The sequence below is a fragment of the Ambystoma mexicanum genome, chromosome 7q (assembly GCF_040938575.1).
Source record: "Ambystoma mexicanum isolate Mex_15411 chromosome 7q, UKY_AmexF1_1, whole genome shotgun sequence".
In the NCBI taxonomy this organism is placed as follows: Eukaryota; Metazoa; Chordata; class Amphibia; order Caudata; family Ambystomatidae; genus Ambystoma; species Ambystoma mexicanum.
In genome coordinates, this window is record NC_090941.1 from 39,455,380 (window position 1) to 39,475,275 (window position 19,896).

Genomic DNA, 19,896 nt, shown 5'->3' on the forward strand with positions numbered 1-19,896 from the left:
ATACAGTCATATCCAGTTTGAGGCACTCTGCTTAGCAAACACTTAGCCCAATCTCTTTTGTCAACATCATGAATTGCACACGCCATTTCAAACGCTTCAATCCATTGGAGGATATCAGAACCCTCCGAAAACACACCAACCAAATCCTTCATAAATTTAGTTGCTGGGGACCTGACACTCTAACTGGGTTTCGCTGAAGTCTCCACTACAGCTTTCTCTAGCTGGATTCTCTGACATTCAGTGTCCTTGTCTTTGAGTTCAAGATCCCTATTCTTGAGTTCAACCTGTTGAGCCAGCTCCTCTTTCTTATGCTCAGCATCTATTTCCAACTTGTGATATTCAAAGGCCAATTTCATCGTTAATAACTCAAGTTCCAAGGAATTGCTGCGGTTCGGAACAGAGGCAGCAGGAATGGCGGCATTCCCAGAAACAGATTCAGTAGAAACCCCAGGGGCAGAGTCCTCACTGGTTGCATTCCCCCCCTCATCAAGAGTTTCACCATCGGTCTGGTAGTCCACCAGGGCAGCTATCAGCTCAGCCCTAGACGTATCCACAAAGTCTAACTCTGGAGAGCCTCTAAGCTCATCCGAGTCAATTTACCATTCGCAATAGACTCCATTGCTTGTAATGCAGTTATTTTGTACACACCCAAACCTTAATCTAATAAAGTGCAGATATTTTGTAAGTGGCACGGTTATACACTGATTCTTAAAAGCATAAGCATCCCACCGCTGCCACCAGTGTAAAGACTGGTAGGGGGTGTCTGTACTCCCGCTCTCTATATGGTAGAGGAGAGGCACATGAGACCCCAGCCAAGATTCTCTATAAGGTAGCAATGGACGAGCAATCAAGGCCTGGCTTCTCAGGAGGTGATGCGGGCTGGTTCTTAAGTACAGTGTAGTCCCCGAACCCGCACAAAGGAATGTCCACACATTGTATTACTGAAAACACAGTCTTTATATAATTAATATTCAAGGGTATGTACACGATCACAATAACGCACTTTGTACTCGGAAGTCAATAATGATAAATATCTACAATTCTAAAGTGGTACCACTAATGTTATCAAATCTCATTAAACTGCATCAACTGTACGGTTAAAATGTCACACAGATTAATAACGAGGAAACCAGCAATAGAGATAGGCAGGAACGTAAGATGGTTGAAACAATAGGCAGAATACTGACCCCTACCACTAGGCACAGTTCTGTGTGGAGATCCCCCACCTGGGCAACCTGTAAATAAAGATATATAGCAGAATCCCAGTCCATATAATGTTCAATAGTCTCACTTCTTCCTATTAAGGTTTTACCCCCCCAATGTACCTGGTGGAGTAGAGTTCTCTGACGATGTGTCGACCGATCCTTCTTGAGTGCCTCCCTTTCAGGCGGGAGTCACGGATCGTCGAGAGGTGTCGGGGAAGTTGGCGTTCGGTGTCGGGGAATCGACGGCCCTTCTTGAGTGCCCTCACTTTAAAGCAGGAGTCACGGGTCGTCGAACGTCCGACAGTGAACAGGGTGAACTACGGCAGGGAAGTGGCAGCTTCATTCCTAGCGGTGCTTGTTGACGACAGAGCGTTGGCGTCCTGCAAGGAAGAGGCGTGCGGGGCACCTTGGTGACAACAGTTCTGGACCGCAAAGAGATGATGAAGAACTGTGGCCCAGCGAGGGCGTCGAGTCGTCAGCGTCTCTGTGGTCTTTAGGTGGCGGGAAACCCACCGGTGGATGCTCCTCGGCGCGTCGACGGTCAGGCCTTCTCCAGCGGGAGACAAGCGGGTGACGATGCAGACGAGAGCGTCCGATGATCAATTGAAGTTCTTAGGCAAACAGGAACACGGCGGCTCCGGTCGGCGACGGCGGTCGTCTATAGTGGCGGACAACAGTCCGAGTGCTTCTCCTTGGAGTTCCGCAGCAGTCCCTGTATCGGGTCGGCAGCCTGTCGAAGGTCTGTCTACCAGGGAGTGTTGGCAAAGATCCGCTGTGCACGATGGTCCCTCGTAGCTCAGGAAGAGGGCGCCTTGCCAGGTCCTCTCTGGGTCAGTCCTTGGAAACACAGCAGCCTTCAGATTGCGAGGGAGAGCCACAGCACTCCTTCTCGTCCAGCGGGGGTTTCAAGGTCAATCGTCAGTTACTCCAGTTACTCATCGTAGTGGACTTCAGCTGCTGAACACAATTCCTAGCAGTGAGAGGTCCCCAGATATACTGTTGATCTCCCATTCATTCCGCTGGGTCACACTCAAGCATCCAATCACGACTACGGGCATTCAGGCAGGCAGGCAGGCAGCCAATCAGGCACACGAGGTATTCAGGCCATTCACTTCTCTCCAGACACTCACAACAAGTTATGTGTATTGGAACAAGTACCGAGCCATTCAACACTCCAAGCTGCATTCATACCGGTTTCGGGCAGGGGTGTCTCAGTCATTGTGTCAACCACCAAATACTAGACACCCACAACACAGAATGCATATTCGTCACACACTCTATTCACCCAGGTCCCACCCACAGGAGGTACCCACAACATACATCACCCGGAAGGCTCCAGCTAGTCTGGCGGGGCCTTCACAACAACACCATATATGGCATTTCCACCCAACAGCCAGTCAGGGGGAAGGGACAGAGTCAGGGCTTCCCAGGACTTTGGGAAAACAAGGTAATGGGTAATAGAAAGCAAGAGGCCACCGGGGCCATCTTGTTTTCCATCAGGAATCAACTGATCCCAATGGCAGGGTCGGGGTATCCCAAAATGGAGGATACTCCGTACACCTTTCAAACTCAGCATGGAGCTGCCACCAGCCCATACCCTGCTCTGCGGGCCACCCACAGGTGCCCAAAAACATACACTAGGGGCACAGGGTTGTACCCCCACCCATGGGTGCCATAAGGGTATCCCACGGGTCCGTTCACCAAACCAAAAGAAAGAGAGCTGCACCGCCAGGAGTCCCACATGAACTCCTGTGCGGAAAACATGACAGAACACACGATAAAAAGCAGTAAAGGACAAGGATACGGAGGCCCTGTCCCTCCGATGCATTTCCAGCATCACAGGGGTCTCTCCCGTTGTCCACTTCCTGTTGAGCAGCTCCTCCTTCCTACTTCATCCCACGATTGTCTGGCATCTTGGTGCGCTGGAAATAGGGTCTCAGGCTTACTCTCGGGTTTTCCGCTTCATGAGTGCACCTTAACACCCCTTGTTGGAACGGTCTGCTCTTGACAGCTTCCACTCATTGCCAATGTTTCTCCGACGTCGATCAGCAATGGAAACCATATATTTTCACCAAAGCATTTGGCTTTACTCGCAGGCCATCAGCAGAGCTGCCACATCGGTGGCGCTGCTGGCCACGCCCCCGTCAAAATATGTTCTAAATAGATAAATGTGCCTAAATATTTGCCACAAAGATAACTTTTTTAAATACTGGAGAAAAATAACCAATTACATTTTACATTCCTTTTCTTTACTAAAATGACACGTCAGAAAATGTAGACAGGTTGCCCAGTCCAAAAGGATATTTGCGAAATTAAATAGTAACAGCATTTTTTGAGGGAAAAGAATTTGTTTTTTTAGAAAATCTGTTTGGTTTCAGTAAATTTGAGAATGGCAAGCAGACATCACGTGATGGTCTGTGCAGGATCATCATGCTTCTGTTGCATTCAGCATTAAAGTCTCCTAAAGCATAAGCATGTTTCGTTTCACCACTGCATCTGTAATTGAGCTGTCTCTACGTTTGTACAAACAGGTCAGCCTCCATGCGGGCGATCAAGAGACAACACGCTTGGCCCAGTGCCCAGTCTGCAATTCTGGGAGTAGTCAGTGATCCGTTCTTCAGCAGACCTGTGAGCCTGGCAGTGAGCGTGCATGTCTATTCTTGTAACTATGAGTGATGGTGGGATCAGACCGCAGCGCCCTTTTGAGATTCCTGCCAACCCACCACAGTGACTCATCAAGCTATGCACTTGTCCTCAGATAGACTTGGCCCAGAGTGCAGCAGCAGTGTGTCAATATGAATGATAAAAACGAGAGGGAGTCCAGTTCTCTCAAACAGAGATCTGCCACTGCACCCACAGCAAGCTAAACATGAATCGAGGCCTGCGCGTGGCGCCTAGCGAAGAAGCGGAGGGGTGCACCCTCTTCACCATCAGTGTCCCTCTTGCACATGGTGTGGACAATCATGACTCAGTTGATCGCAGTAGGGGATGAGTTGAATGCTACTGGAGGAAATTTGATTATCGATTTTCAGAAACGCTGACCTGTCGCCTGCTTGGCCGGCTTCCTGGTGACAAGCCATGTTGTGCAACGATTCAACAAACACGGAAGGGGAGGAGAAGGAAACATGCTGAAATATTCTTGTGTTCTGCTGACCATCATGTGAGTCATTGCATGTAGGCTTGTTGAACTTTGCTCTACATTTACCTTCGAAGATAGTAGCCGTTGCTCCACATTTCCACCTCCATATTTACCCACCCTATCATCGCAAAAACACCTTTATTTAAAATAGAAATGACCTACCTCACTGGTCTGTTCTGTCAACATGCAGTATGAGTTACTTCCTGGCGTTTTGTAAATCACACGGCAGCACAGTTTTAAGCCAGTACCAAAGTCTGCGGACAGAGGGCTTGCTGTGCGATGTCCTACTGAAAGTCAACGGCCATGAGTACCCTGCCCACAAATCTCTGCTGGCATGCACCAGCGATTACTTCCGAGCAATGTTCAAGGATTACACGAGGGAATACAGGGCCGCGGTCATCCACTTGAAAGTTGTCACACCCACTGGTCTGCAGCACATCTTGGATTTTATCTACACATCCTGGCTGTCCCTTTCCATGGAGACCCTGGAGGACACCCTGGAGGCAGCCAGCTACCTTCAAGTACCCGAAGCCCTTGCCCTCTGCAGTCGGTACATAGTGAACAGGCTTGACCTTGAGAACTGCTGCTTCTCCGCCAACGTTGCGTCCAAGTTCTACCGGCTTGATGCATTGTCAGCCGCAGAAAACTTCATCATCACTAATCTTTGGAGGCTTCTTGAGTTTGATCTGGAGGCAACTGAATTGCTGGAGTTGAACTTCCGATCGCTTTTGGCAGTGGTGAAATCTGATCGTGTCCCTAAGATAAATGAACAGTGCTTGCTGAGGTTGGTATTGAAATGGCTGAAGTATGACAAATCCAGGTTCGTCCACATTAGGGAATTACTTGAACCTATTCGATTCGGGCTGGTACCAGTGGAGTATTTAAGGAAATTCTACTCTAACTCAGCTGTTCCATTATCAGCAACTACGAAAAGCCAAATCATCAAAGCTATCGACTACCACACTATGGTTTTCAAGCAACCAGTTATGCAAGACAAGTACAGCACCCTACGGAATCCAAAACTGTGGATCATGCTGGTTGGTGGAGAAACTTCCAATGAGCGACTTGTCGGTGAGCTACTTGGCTTTGACGTTTATAATCACAAATGGAGGAATGTGACGAAGTTACCGGTACACACAACAAGTCACTGCATTTGTGTGGTTGGCAACTTTCTGTATGTAGTGGGAGGGGAAAGCACAGAACAGGCTCTGAAAGACAACAAGAACACTGCCACGCTGCCTTCAAATAAGGTATATCGCTATGACCCACGATTTGACAGGTGGGTGCAGACCACTGGCATGCTTGAGCCTAGATCCCAGTTTTCATGCTGCACAATTAATAACCGCATCTATGCTATTGCCGGAAAGGGGCCTGCGGAGTCACTTCATGCATCAGTGGAGGTGTATGACATTGATAGAGACAGATGGATGAAGACTAAAGACTTAACTTTCCCAGTACATGGCCATGCCTGCACCGTCCACCAGAAGACCATCTATATTTCAGGTGGCAAGCGTGCAGGACAAGTGAACACAAGCAAGGATATGTACTCTTTCAGTGTCTCACAGGTGCAATGGAACAAGCAAGCATCCATGGCTATTGCACGTTTCGGGCACCAGATGGCCACTGTCAACGACTCCATATTTACATTTCTAGGAATGTATGAGCCGTTTTGCGACATCGAGAAGTATGACCCCCTGCAAAACCAGTGGACTCGTCTGAAACCCTTGATTTACGACCGGTTCTGCTACGGTTTGGTGGTGGTGGAAGACACAGTGCTCCTGATCGGTGGCAAGAAGTGGCAAGACTCGCGAGAAGTGCCCACGCAGAACGTCGTGGGGTACGATACAGAGAATGACTGCTGGGAGGAGATCTGCCCCCTGCCACTGCCCCTGTTTGGAACACAATGCGCAGTGCTGCAGCTTTCAGATTTGCTGGGCAACGAGCTGATACCACAGAAGTAAGAAGGCACCCAGTTTGATGATAAATACAGCGATTGGTAGTTCCTAGGGCAATCAAGGACTGGAAACGTCAAGTGTTCATGGTGAGACTGAAATATGTACGATTGTACGATTGTCCGACTGAAAGCAAGCCACTCAAAGATGGTGTTTATTTCAGCCAGTTGAAATCACCACTTGACTATGAAATGCAAGTTAAGGTGTACAGAGCAGGTACTAATGCTGACATGAATGTATGTAAAAGGTGAAGCCGTATGTTTCTGTGGGGTGCAATATACAAAGGGTTAAAGGATTATGTTTATAATGCATGTCGTACAATAACCCTGAATTAAAGCTTTGAAGTTGGCTGTATAAAAATGATGCACTAGATTTAACCTTTTGAGTCTAGGAACTGCAATGATTATTTATGTCGGGGGTCTTCAAGATTTGTCCCTCCAGATGTTTTGACTATAGAGCCTATCAACTCCAGCCAGCATTGGCAAGGGGGATCAAGTGAGTTGTACTCCAAAACATCTGGACATCCGTAGGTTGCGGACTCCTGTTCTGTCTGCTACAGCACTCAAAGGGAGCAAACGTTGGCCCTGTGGGTGCTGTCGTAATGGCCATAAAGCATGTGGCCCCAACAACCAGCATGCAATAGGGGCAGACGATGCTGTTGCCACAACATGCAGCGCACACAACGGTTCCATGCTGCAGCCTTGAATAACTGACCAACGCCTCAGCGATTTAATGAGGTTGTCACTGCCAAACGCTTGACCCTGTATGTTTTATTATGTCCAGTAGTTAGGCAGACTATTGCAAACCGGTCAGTTGCTTCAACAATCTTTGACAGTCCTTTTCGGCAGAACTGTAGTACATGTATGTGGCCAGTATTGACAATTTGCTGCACAGCTGCTTGTGAAGCGCACACAACACATTTTGCGGGTTAGGGGTGGATGTGGGGTGAATTCCATGCTATGCCACTGTACTGTTTCCTCTAAACTGGGGGTCTCCCTAGGCCCATGCACTCTTTTCTCCAACACAGCCATGCAATGTGTTTTGTCTTCCTTCTAATCTGAGTTGCAATTGTGTGAAAATAGGGGCATAACAAGTATTATGATAAACTGATCAATAATAATTTGTTTTTCACAAACTGTTCATTGCCGTTATTGTTCACATCACAGCATACAACAGTTCTTGGTGATATCAAATTTAATGGTACTCAATTTCTCAACCAAAGAAGAATGAAAGGTTAAGTTGGCTCTGCCAGGATTCAAACCTATGACCCAGATGATGAACACATACCCAAAGAGTGAGCATAAAACCCACTGAGCTATTTTTCCAATGCGCATTTAATGGGGAGTTTCTCTTGATAGAGGACCCTCCAAAAGCCACCAGGCAGTTTTGTTGACCTATATAGCCAGGAGCCATGGATATCTGATTGCTCTGCTTAAGAAATGCAATTCGCAGAGGGATCCTATGCAAGGATGTCAATTCACCACAATGCCAGGGGGAGCGTAAGTAATATCATACACCCAATGACATCACAGGAAGTGATGCCAAACAACCTTTGGCCCCGATGACATCACGTGAAATAACATCACATGACATTTAACCCTGATGACATAATATGAAGTAACTGATGTGTGTAAACGGTATCCAGTGATTTCAGCGACTATTTCAGAGAGGGATTTAACGAAACAAAACAAGCAAAAAAAACTACATTTTTTAAAGAATACACATGGGGTGGGATAAGGGGATACAAACGGGTGGGGAGAGGGTTGGGGTGGGCTTAAACTCATAGGGAAACAGGGAGCTTGGGGGGACCCCCCGCCAAATAGAAACACAAATTTGCTGTTTTTGTTTCGTTAAGAAATCCCTCTATGAAATTGTTTTAGAAAAAAATCACATAGAACCGTGTAAACATTGTACATAAGCTTACATTTCATAAAGTACCAAACAGGTACAAAGGCAGACATACGACTGTTTTATTTACCAACATGGTTGCTGGGATCACATTTCATAGAGACAGGACCTTAAAGCGTCTTCTTCTGTGAAAAGCTGCATTTTGGGATGGAAATGCAAGTGAGACTGCTGCGGTTTAAAGCACACCTTTCAAACTTAAAGAAAAATTCATGAAAGGGCCAAAATGACCCTGTCATGATTTGTTCCTCAATAGTGTGCATTTAAAAGTACGCCCCATTTGTGAAGTTGGGAGGTGCTTTTAAATGCGCAGAAATGCCCCCTGATTTGCACAAATGCTCCAAATGATTTGCTCATTCAGGTGTCCTTTGTGGATTAGGTTAATCCTTTTTGTTGGACAATTGATGTGCTAGCGCATCTCATCACTTGCGTCTTGAGAATCTACCCCAATCATATTATTCTGAGCCTATGCTTAAACCTTTTGACGCTAACACATAGGAATATATAATAATCCATTACTTACATAGTGCATTTATCAATGTACTTTACATAAAACACTATTATTAAAATGATTGTTACCCAGAAACCGAAATTAATACTCAGCTGTAGACTTCAGACGGATGAAAGGTTGAGTAGACCTTGCTAGCATTCAATCCTGCGACCTGCATAACACACAGCAGTGAGAACATAACCCACTGAGCTATTTTACCAGCTCCATAAATGTTCATACCACAGCATTTGCTAATTCATTGGCTGTGGGGGTTACATTTCCCATTAACATAACACTTATTATTACAACAGGAAGAATGTGTAATGGCGCAATAGTAATCCTGATAATAGTCATGTTATATTTTGTTTCAGAAAGTATTGGAGAGGGGCAGGAGAGGGTTATGGTAGATATCCTAATATATATTACTTTTTAACTGTACAATTGTTTACACAGCACAGCACACTGTGGCGCAATCGGATAGCGCAGAGAGTTAAATGCTCAACTATGGCATGTGCCAGCCGGCACTTCCCAAGTTCATATTGCAGCAGGATTGAACTATATGCGATTGATAAATTAAGTACTATTACATTTCATAGTAACAACACCTATTTTCACAGTGCTTAGAAGCAGTAGAAGTCAGGAGTCATATATGGAGCGATATACATAAAAAATAATACCAGCATGTTTACCTGGATACAGAAATATGTATGATACAGTAACATCAAAACGTGGAGTATTTTTCACAAAATTATAGGGCTCAGAGAGATGAAACATTCAAGTTGACTCTAAATAGAAAGCTCTGGGTGTGGGTCATCCCAGCAAACACTAGTCTTCAGCTGCACCTTTGCAAATATAATACGTTAGAGAAAGCCAAACTTTACAGGGTGATTCCTGAAATTAAAGAGGACTCTAGGAATGTGCTTTATTGTCAGTTTCACACTTCCTCTGCAATCCTTGACCAAGAGTCACAGAGGCAGTTTCAGAGGTTGCAGAGGGGTCACAAGAGATTGCAGCTGCTAACCGTGATGACCCTCAAATGAGGTTCATGATTCCTATGTCCCTAATTTAAAATAAATTAAAAGGGGGGGAGTCACAAAGAAGTTGTCAACAGTAGCTATGGGTTACTCCTGACGTACCATTCTCTTCCGAGGAGTAAGTCAGAGCTACTCCTGGTAATTTCTTTGTGACTCAAATTGCCTCACTCCAGGAGTAAGTCAAGAGTAAGTCAGAGTTACTATTGGTGACTTCTTTGTAAATCAGCCCCAAAATGAGCCCATTGAATGCTTTGACGGTACCTCATTTGTTCTCCATCATAACTGTTAATGGGTCCCTTTAAATACCTTTGGCTCTGCATGGTCTCATAGATAATTACCACTCTATTGTAGCACAGTTCCACTATATATGACCCCAGCAGCAGGAGGTGGAGTGTAAGCAAATTAAACTGTGTTTAGAAACATACATATTTTAAATTAGATCTATTTTCTTATCTTCACTGGTACATATTTTGATAAAATGGGCACACCATTGATGCACCTACAATTGAATAACATTAAAGTATTTCCTGTTTGTTTCCAGTAAGGTTTGGGCACCATTGGCTTTTGATAGCTTAGGCTTGACACATGAGGTGGGTGAGTCAAGCATAGAGTTCATGTTCAGATGTTGTACCAAGTACAAAGAGACATGGGGTTAAAAGGTTCTGCTTAGTTAAGTACACTGGCTGGTCCAGCGATATCCCCAAACAATCTTGAGAGCGGCCCACTGACCACCTAATTTGGATTTCCCTCCAAGAAATAGACCATAAGTGGAGGGAGGACTTTAGCTATTCAGGCATCAGTTGTGTGGATCACATTAATCAATTTCATTAAGATCATCAAAGAATATTTCTTTTTTCTGCCTGAAAGTAAAGGGCTTAAGCTGATAACTATATTCACCCATTGATCTTGCATCTTTTTGCACCAACCTCACATTCACACTTTCACCCTTGCCTTTCTCTGATCTCCTGCAGAGTACGTCTGCACATCAAAGGAACTTTAACTCACATTGATGGTTAGAGATGTCGTATGGACATGGCATTTAACGGCTCACTATCTCATCGCTCAGCTTGAGCTGCAGGCTGTTAAATGCCATGTCTGCTCCCCAGTGAGTGCGTGAAAGCTATTCGCACCGAGCAAATCTCCTTTCGGAATGAAAAAAAAGTTTAACCAAATGGCCACTGCCATTAAAAAAAAGGGACTAGGTCCCTTTTTTGGATGGCGGTGGCCATGAAAAACAGGTTCCAAAATGGCTGCTGTCATCCTTAAAGGGACTTCTTAGTCCCTGTTCTATTTTTATGGCGGCAACCATTTTTATTGATATTGAATTTTTCTCACCACGGGCAGCAAATGCACAATCGCACCTCGGATAGGAAGACTGGGATAGGTCGATCTGCATTCCCCGGGTGCGAATGCTTGTTAGATTGTAATCTGATATAAAAGTCTTCCTTTTATTTAGAATACATAAATGCCGACAATATCCATAAAAAAGCATCTACATCATTTTCTTATACAATTCTAGACCTGCAATGAGAACATTATTTCACTTCACTTTCTTGTTATAGTTGGCTTGTGATGCCACAATGCCTCCTGCCAAAAGCCAGAACACCGCATGACCCTTTTCTTCACTGACAAGTTGGCCTTATTAGCCAGATCACCTCCTAACAGTGCTAATGCTTGATCCAGAGAGGACTTTTAAGATAAACCTTTATATTTCAATATGAACGCCTCACTAGGTGCAAAGAATTATGGATATCTCTTTTAGAGTTATAATAAATGTTTACTTTGTTATAAGATACTCCTATTGGAAATGGAAATTACCCCTTTTCTATCTAAAACATGTTTTACCCCAACTTCAAAATAATATACACTCACTTCAAAAATCTTGAACCTTGATTGGGAACATTAGGATAAGGCTTTGTCATTACAAAATGAGAGACTATATAAATAATAGGCACATAACTAGTAAGCCATCATCTAAACATTTGTGTTTTGTTCTAGACATTGCCTCTTAAAAGGAATGACACAACTTTGGAGGAAGTTCAACGCAGGGCTACCAAAAGAGCCTTTGATTGAAAGAACCATACTCATGATGAGAAACCCAAGAATCAAAACCTGCATACACTGGAGGAATGGAAGGGTGGGGTATATCATAGCCGATGCCGTAGACGTGACCGAATCCAATGTTTTTGAGGAAGAAGTGACCAAATTTTTTTTTACCGAAAAAATAACGTTTTTAATAAAATATATGTGGGGGTGAGGTAAGGGATATTAATAAAGGTAGGGGGAAGGATGGAGGCTACGGGGGTCTCCCCACACAATAAAAAAAAACGGATTCGGTCAAATCACCTATATCTTATCATAGCTGCCTGCTGAATATTTACCAAGTCACCTGTGTGAGGATGTTTCACCCAGTGCTGCCTTTTGTAAGGTATACTGGCAATCATAAATGATTGCTCTGCAGGTAATGTTGACAACATTGGTGTTCTGTTTTATTTCTGGTGGCATGGCTGGTGGCATGCCATTAATGCCGCTAGAGTTTAATATCAGAGAGGTAAAAATCATCAGAAGCAAAAATAACTCTGGTTGTACTCGCATTTCCGCTATATGTTTGCATTACCATGACCCTCAGTAGTTATGAAAATATGTACATCTTTGAGGTCGGTTTAAGGTCCCTGAGGAAAAAGAAAAGTTTGCATACCTTCATGAGTGTTATGAACAACACATTGTACTCAGTTTATGCTGCAGCAGTTGTTTACTATTAAGTAAAAATGTAACACCAGCTCAGAGTTCATATTACTTTGGAAGGTAATTAGTTCTGCTTTAAGACGATTTACATTACTAGAATGGAATATCCTGGTGGAATTTGCAGGCATTTAACACCATCTGTTTGTATGTCATTTACGACGAGTTGTAAATGCAGGCCAGGCAGTAAATTAGCACGGTGGACATTGCATTGGGGGTATTTTAACTCTCTGTAGATCACGCGCACCACTAGCGGTAGCATGGCCACCATCTGAGTTTTGTGGGACAATATGTATAAGAAGGATGTGAAGCCGCCTTCCTTTTTGAATTTTTCAGAGAAATGACTGATGAATTGTGTGCTGCACATTGAAACACACTGCACAACCTGTCAGTCATTTATTTGAGAATAACTATTGAATAAAAGAAAACCCAATTTATAAATCCTCTAGGGAGCGTTGCTTTCCTTTTTTATGGATCTGGAGGATGTGATAGAAACATTCCAATTCATATAGGGTTTTCTGCAGTATTATTCCAGGAACTAGAGGTCATGATGTGAGTTTATAGGGAGTGACTCTGGAAAAATTGGAATACATACATATAAAGAAAGACTAGGATGAAAATAAAAGGCATTGAACCAGCTCCCCAAAGAAAAATGTAATTGTTTATAGTGGGTGGATGCGTAATCCTGCCATAGTTTATGGTTTACATTGCTGAATTATATTGTAGCATTGTCACTTCCAAGAGCTAAGAGTGCTAGGGAGCTCATCTGATTGGAGAGCGTAGTGCATATCTGCAAGAGAGAAAAGAGCAAGTCCAACCCAAGCATACTTGAGACTGCGCCCCAGGGTGCAGGAGTTCATGGCACCAATTTGCAGGAAGATCAGGGTAGTATGTCTTGAACAAAGACCACCTTGGCTAATCTTCACAATTCTATGTCGATGTGACGCATGGATACTCTTCACAAATCTATCTGAATATGAGGCATGGCTAATCTTCACAGTTCTATGTAAATGTGACGCATGCCTAGTCTTCACAGTTCTATGTAAATGTGACGCATGCCTAATCTTCACAACTCTATGTCGATGTGACGCATGGCTGTTCTTCACAAATTTATCTGAATGTGCCGCATGGCTAATCTTCACAGTTCTATGTATATGTGATGCATTGCTAAACTTCGCAATCTAAATGTGACACATGCTTATCTTGCCGATTCTAGGTAAATATGATGCATGGGTAACCTTCACAATTCTATCTAAATGTGACACAAGGCTATTATTCACAAATCTATCTAAATATTACGCATGGCTAATCTTCACAGTTCTATGTAAATGTGACGCATGCCTAATCTTCACAATTCTATGTCGATGTGATGCATGGCTGTTCTTCACAAATTTATCTGAATGTGCCGCATGGCTAATCTTCACAGTTCTATGTATATGTGATGCATTGCTAAACTTCGCAATCTAAATGTGACACATGCTTATTTTGCCGATTCTAGGTAAATATGATGCATGGGTAACCTTCACAATTCTATCTAAATGTGACACAAGGCTATTATTCACAAATCTATCTAAATATTACGCATGGCTAATCTTCACAGTTCTATGTAAATGTGACACACGTCTATTATTCGCAAATCTATGTAAATGTGATGCATGGCTAATCTTTATGATTCTATGTAGATGTGACACAAGGATATTCTTCGCAAATCTGTCTAAATGTGACTCATGGCTAATCTTCACGATTCTATGTAAATATGATGCACATCTAATCTTCACAATTCTATCTAAATGTGACGCATGGCTATTCTTTGCAAATCTTACTAAATGTGACGCATGGGTAATCGTCACGATTCTATGCAAATGTGATGCATGACTAATCTTCATATTTCTTTCTAAATGTGACGCAAGGCTATTGTTCGCAAATCTATCTAACTGCGATGCATGGCTAATCCTCACAATAATAGCTAAATGTATTTATTTATCTCATTTGTATAGCACATGTACAACCCAGAGGTATTGAGGCGCTGTTAGAGGCACTGTTACAGGTACAGCTCTAATAGTCATGCTTTCGTTATACAATCATATTTTCATCATGCAATAACAGGGTAACACAGGTACAGAATAACCAAGTGGAATTATCATACGTATTATCATACAATAAAGTAGTGTAGCAGGATTCATTTTATGACAAGTCAGAGTGGTGGGCATGGTGAGTTACTTAAGGGTTAGGGGAAGAGCTGAGTTTTGAGCGCTTTGCAGAAGACCCAGTAGGAGAGGCCATTCCATGGTTTAGGAGCAAGGTTGGGGAAGTTTGAGCCACTGGTTTTGCATCTCTTTACTTTGGGCACTATTAGTTGATCATGGGCAATGGTTAGGCAGTTTTCAGAAATGAAGGGTCTGGCTGCGTTTAGGACCTTGGTGGTGTAAGCTGCTGAGGAGGCGAATGTGAGACATGGATAATCTTCACAATTCTATCTAAATGCGACTCAAGGCTATTCTTTGCAAATCTGTCTAAATGTGATGCATGGCTAATCTGCACAATTCTATCTAAATGTGATGCAAGTCTATTCTTTGAAAATCCTAAATGTGACGCATGGCTAATCTTCACAATTCTATGTTAATGTGACACATGACTACTCTTTAAAATTCTGTTGGGATTTCCATCTTCAAAGATCTGTCTAAGTGAGACACACTGCTAATCTTCCCAATATGTCTATTGTAACACATTTCCAGCTGCCAAAATACATTTGGGTGCAACACATTTAATTTCCTGCAAACTACATCTAAATCCTGCATGACGTCTGCCCACTAGTATACATGTAGGTGCAACACGTTTCCTTCCACAATTCAGTACAATTGCTAACTATGAGGCGTATCACAATGGCTGACTATGGAGGGTAGCACAATTCAACTCAGAGGCCAACCATGTCAGCACTGTTTACATAGTAGTAGTAGTATAAGAGTGTCTGGGTTTCTGGAGCATATTAATGGTTGTGCTACGTTGGCTAGTTACAGGGCGCTGGCAATGTTCAACACAGATTTGCATTGGTGCATGTAAAGACTGGAGGGGATATCTGTACTTCTGCCCTCTATATGGGAGAGCAGAGGCACAGAGCACCCCAGACAAGGTTCTCTATATAGTAGCTAAAGACGAGCAACCAAGTGCTCTTCGACAATCATTTCTTCGATGGTGGAAGTCCTGGGAAGGTGAGGTGTGCGGTAGAGCTTGATGAAAAGTGTCTGCTGCAGCAAATAAGACTCTGTGATGGATGCAGACCTGGCGGTGGGCAGAGGCTGCCGGAAGTCCCACTCGGAGGTCCTCTGGCCTGTCAGTGTTGCAGCTGTATCTTGGGATAGCTTCGCAATCGGGTCTCGACCACGGGCTGGACCTCAAATCTTCACTCCGTCGGTGTCCTTGGGACGTCTTTGTCAGCTTCTGGTGGTGGGAAACCCACCAGTGGACTTTCATCGGTGGCCAGCAACCTCGATTTTCTTTGGCAGGACAAAGTGGTCAATGGTGATGGCAAGGCAGCCCTTTGTCAAATGTTCCAAGGCAAATGTGGAGCTTTCTCGATGCCGGGCGTCGAGCAGCAGAGTATCAAGGTATTCCCCCTTCTGGGCGACACAATTCGATTGGCTTGCAGCAGTCACGAAAATCTTCCGAACCTCGGTCGACGTCAATGGACATCGATGGCTTCGATATCCAGGCACTCTCTTCAGGATTCGCGGCGGACCCCTTCTCCGGACATCAGACTCACAGAACTGGCTTCCAGGGTGCCTCGATGAAGAACAGCAGTTTTTGCATGATGGTCCCTTGTAGCGCTGGGAGAGGTCTCCTAGCCAGGTCCTCTCTCAGATAGGTCCTCCACAGACTCGACAGCTCTTGTATTTTCTCGAAAGAAATCCAGCAGCAATCTTCTCCTCGAGCTGGGCTTCAAGGATGAGCTCCAAGTTTCGACTTCAGCTTCTGAACCAATTGGGAATGTGAGAGGTCACAGATATACACATATGTCCCTCACTGACTCTGGCTGGGCCAGGCTCAGTCAGCCAATGACACAGAAGGGGCAGTCGGCCAATCAGGCTCACAGGAATTCAGACCATTCACTTCCACCCAGACACCCATAACAAGGAATGTAGATTGGGGCAAGCACCCAGCCTTTCACCACACCACACTGCATCCATGACAGTTTCAGGCAGGGCTGTCACATTCATTGTGTCACACACACACAGAAACCAGGCACCCATAACATAGAATGCATATTGGTCACACACTCTAATCACACAGGTCCCACCCCAACGGTGAACCCACAAGATACAGTCACTGGGAAGGCTCCAGCCATTCTGGCCTGGACTTCCCCACAATGCCATATATGGTTCTTCCACCCAACAGATAGTCAGGGAAAGGTACAGAGTCAGGTCTTCCGAGAAATTTGGGAAAACAAGGTAACAGGCAATAGAAACCAAGAGACCCCAGGGACCATCTTGCCTTTTATCAGGAATTCCCTGATTCCTATTGCAGGACCTGGGTATCCCAAAATGGAAGATACTCAGAGCTCCTGACATTTCAGCATGAAGTTGCCACCAGCCCATACCGTGCTCTGTGGGAAACACGCAGGGGCGCAAAAACATACACTAGGGGTAGAGGGTAGTACCCCCACCCATGGGTGAAAGAAATGTGTGTGTAGAGGTGCTTATCACCCACCGTACCAGGATCTTCTGAACAAACTGGCACCCATCCATGCCAGTAATTTACATCTTATTGAAAGTTTATAAAGACTTACTCAACCCACCTGGCCGTCCAATAATTGCTGCAAACAACAGCCTATTAGAACCCTTGGCACAATGCATCGACCGGGTCATACAACCATTGACTCATTACTTCACTTCCTGTATTAAAGACACAAATCACTTCTTGAGTAAACTCTGTGATACAACATTTGAAGAAAACTCCAACATTTTGTTCACTATGGATGCTTCAAGCCTTTGCACAAATATTACTTGCAGCGAACGCCTGGAATCTATGAAATGGCTTTTACTTACCACAGATAAAGTCCCGAAAGCTGGCCAATTATTGACTCTAAAATGACTCACCATTGTCTTGAGCAATAACTTAATTAGGTTTGAGGACAGATATTTTGCACAGATCTGCAGCACTTCAATGGGCACAGTCATGTCTTCCAGTTGTGGCAATACATTCATGGGCCCTCATTACGACCCTGGCGGTAAGTAACGGTCATTACCGGCATGGCGCAATTAACGTGTCCGTGCTGGCAGATACAGCTAAAAGCGGCACATTACGACATCTCGGGCACGAGCATTGCGCCATGCCAGTAATGTAATCACCGCCTGCCGCTAAAGTCCTTAAAACGCCACTTACCGGCATCGTATGCCGTGCAAATAGCACGTCCACCACCCTAGCTATCGATATTAGCGGGAACCGCAATTAGCGGTGACTGCAAATAAGCAGATTCTGAAGTTGCGTCACCGCACAGGAACGGGAAAGAGCACGGCGGCCATCTTTAAAAACACAATCCATTGCCATCCTCTTCAACCAGTGGACACCTGACCCCCACAAGCTCCACAAACCTTCTCCTACACCCATTAATCATCAGAATGCCTAAAGTTCTGGAAAAAAACGGAGATCGGCTGCGGCAGGAGCGCTTTTCTAGGGAGGAGTTAAATATGTTGGCTGAAACCCTACAAGAGCATGCCGATGTAGTCTTCTCAACAGAGATGACCAGACCGGCGATCATGAGAAAGAAGGCCATATGGGCCATGGTAGCCCAGAGGGTCAGTGCAGTCGGCACAACACCCCGAAATGCCAGACAGTGCAGAAAAAGGTGGGACGATCTACGTCTCTGCGTCAGGAGTATACTGGCAGCGAATAAAAATCTGGCTATGGTGACTGGCGGAGGAGCTGAGTCGCCCATCAAAATGCAGCCGTGGGAGGAGATATGTGCCGCAACCATAGGCACAGAGAGCATAGAGGGGGTCGGAGATATGGAGAGAGGAGCCCCAACATCAGGCGACGCAGGTAGGTGCCTTAAATCCAGCCATGCAAAACTCACTGAAGTCCAGATTTTTGGGAAGTGCAATGATGCCTAACAGGGTCAACACGACACATCAGCAGAAGACTGCCTACAGGCAGTGCGGACCTCCACCTTGTACACATGCATTATGCACACCCTTTCTGTAGCCACCCACATGCCTCCATGCTTCTACCACCTAAGAGGGAGCCAACCTGTATGTCACTGCCTCCAATATGCACCATCTAGTAATCAAAATGAATGCAGCCATCTCAATGCCTGCTCAATGTCCGCAGACCCATCACTAACCCTTTCCCTCCTTTGGTCTACCACAGGCTCTCATTCGGACAGTGCCGACGAAGACACTGGCACTACACCTGCCAAGAAGGCCAGGCCCGAAGACCCAAAACACCGTCCCTCCACCTCTGGTGCAAAAATCAAACCCCCACAGCAGCCAAAATCCACAAGCACATCACAGTCCACGGCACTGATGTGCAGCAAGTCAGGCACTATGGCACCCCCAACGACAACCATCCGCCCAGTGGTGTCTACTGAAGGTACTGAGTCTGCAGGAAGGAGCACGATTGGTGAGACTGCTGCCACCGCTGCCAGCTCAGACAATGATGAAGGGGATGTTGATGTTGTTGTGGGTCCCCCCACTGCCCCCCTTCATTCCCCCTACCTGTCCCCATGCAGCCAGCATGACGATGGCACACAGGGGCAATCTCCTGATAACTCTTGGCTGGCCACTCCATGCCCAGTGGCAGATGTGCAGGAGGGGAGCAGCTCAATGGACACGCCAGTAGCATCATCTACCGGCCAAAAAACCCAGGACCCGATGCATGAAATCATCACGCGGCAACAACAACTGGCCTCCCTCTTGACACAGCATATGGCAGAATGTGCCAGCGCAAGGGGGGAAATGCGCAAATGTGCAGAAACTGTAGAGGCTGCCATAGAGTCCACCTCCAAGGATATTTGTGCTGAACTAGCCACGGTGCGGCACGTACTCTCGGAGCTTGTCCAAACTATGAGGGACATGCGTCCTTGTGAGCAGCCCAGTTCCTCCTCGGCTGCCAGTTCTACCCGAACCAGCCCCGTCCGCAGATCGGGCAGGAACCTGCGGCGTACAGACAGGGGTGCACCGGGTGCCGGGAGAGGGGGGTGCCAATAGAGGCCGCCCTGTGGAACGATCCCACATGATGCACTTGAGCACAGACATCCACACCATGTTATGGGGAGTTGAGAGAGGAGGGGGGAGTTTCAGAGGGGAGGGGGGAGTGGGTGTGTTGAGGAGTCGAGGGGGGAGGGGGGAGTTGGTGTGTTGGGGAGTTGAGGAGGGAGGGGGGCGTGGGTGTGTTGGGGAGTTGAGGGGGAGGGGGGAGTGGGTGTGTTGGGGAG

General features: G+C 45.5%; 1 protein-coding gene across 1 annotated transcript; it reads left to right on the forward strand.

Moving 5' to 3' along the window:
- The first annotated feature begins 3,991 nt into the window (after positions 1 to 3,991).
- KLHL34 (kelch like family member 34) lies at positions 3,992 to 7,431 on the forward strand. The gene has a single exon (XM_069640318.1). It carries the CDS (start codon positions 4,536 to 4,538, stop codon positions 6,303 to 6,305), a length of 1,770 nt encoding a protein of 589 aa, XP_069496419.1. The 5' UTR covers positions 3,992 to 4,535; the 3' UTR covers positions 6,306 to 7,431.
- Positions 7,432 to 19,896: the final 12,465 nt, after the last annotated feature.

Coding starts and splice junctions, on each gene's coding strand:
- KLHL34 (XM_069640318.1), top strand. CDS start 4,536: ATGAGTTACTTCCTGGCGTTTTGTAAATCACACGGCAGCACAGTTTTA.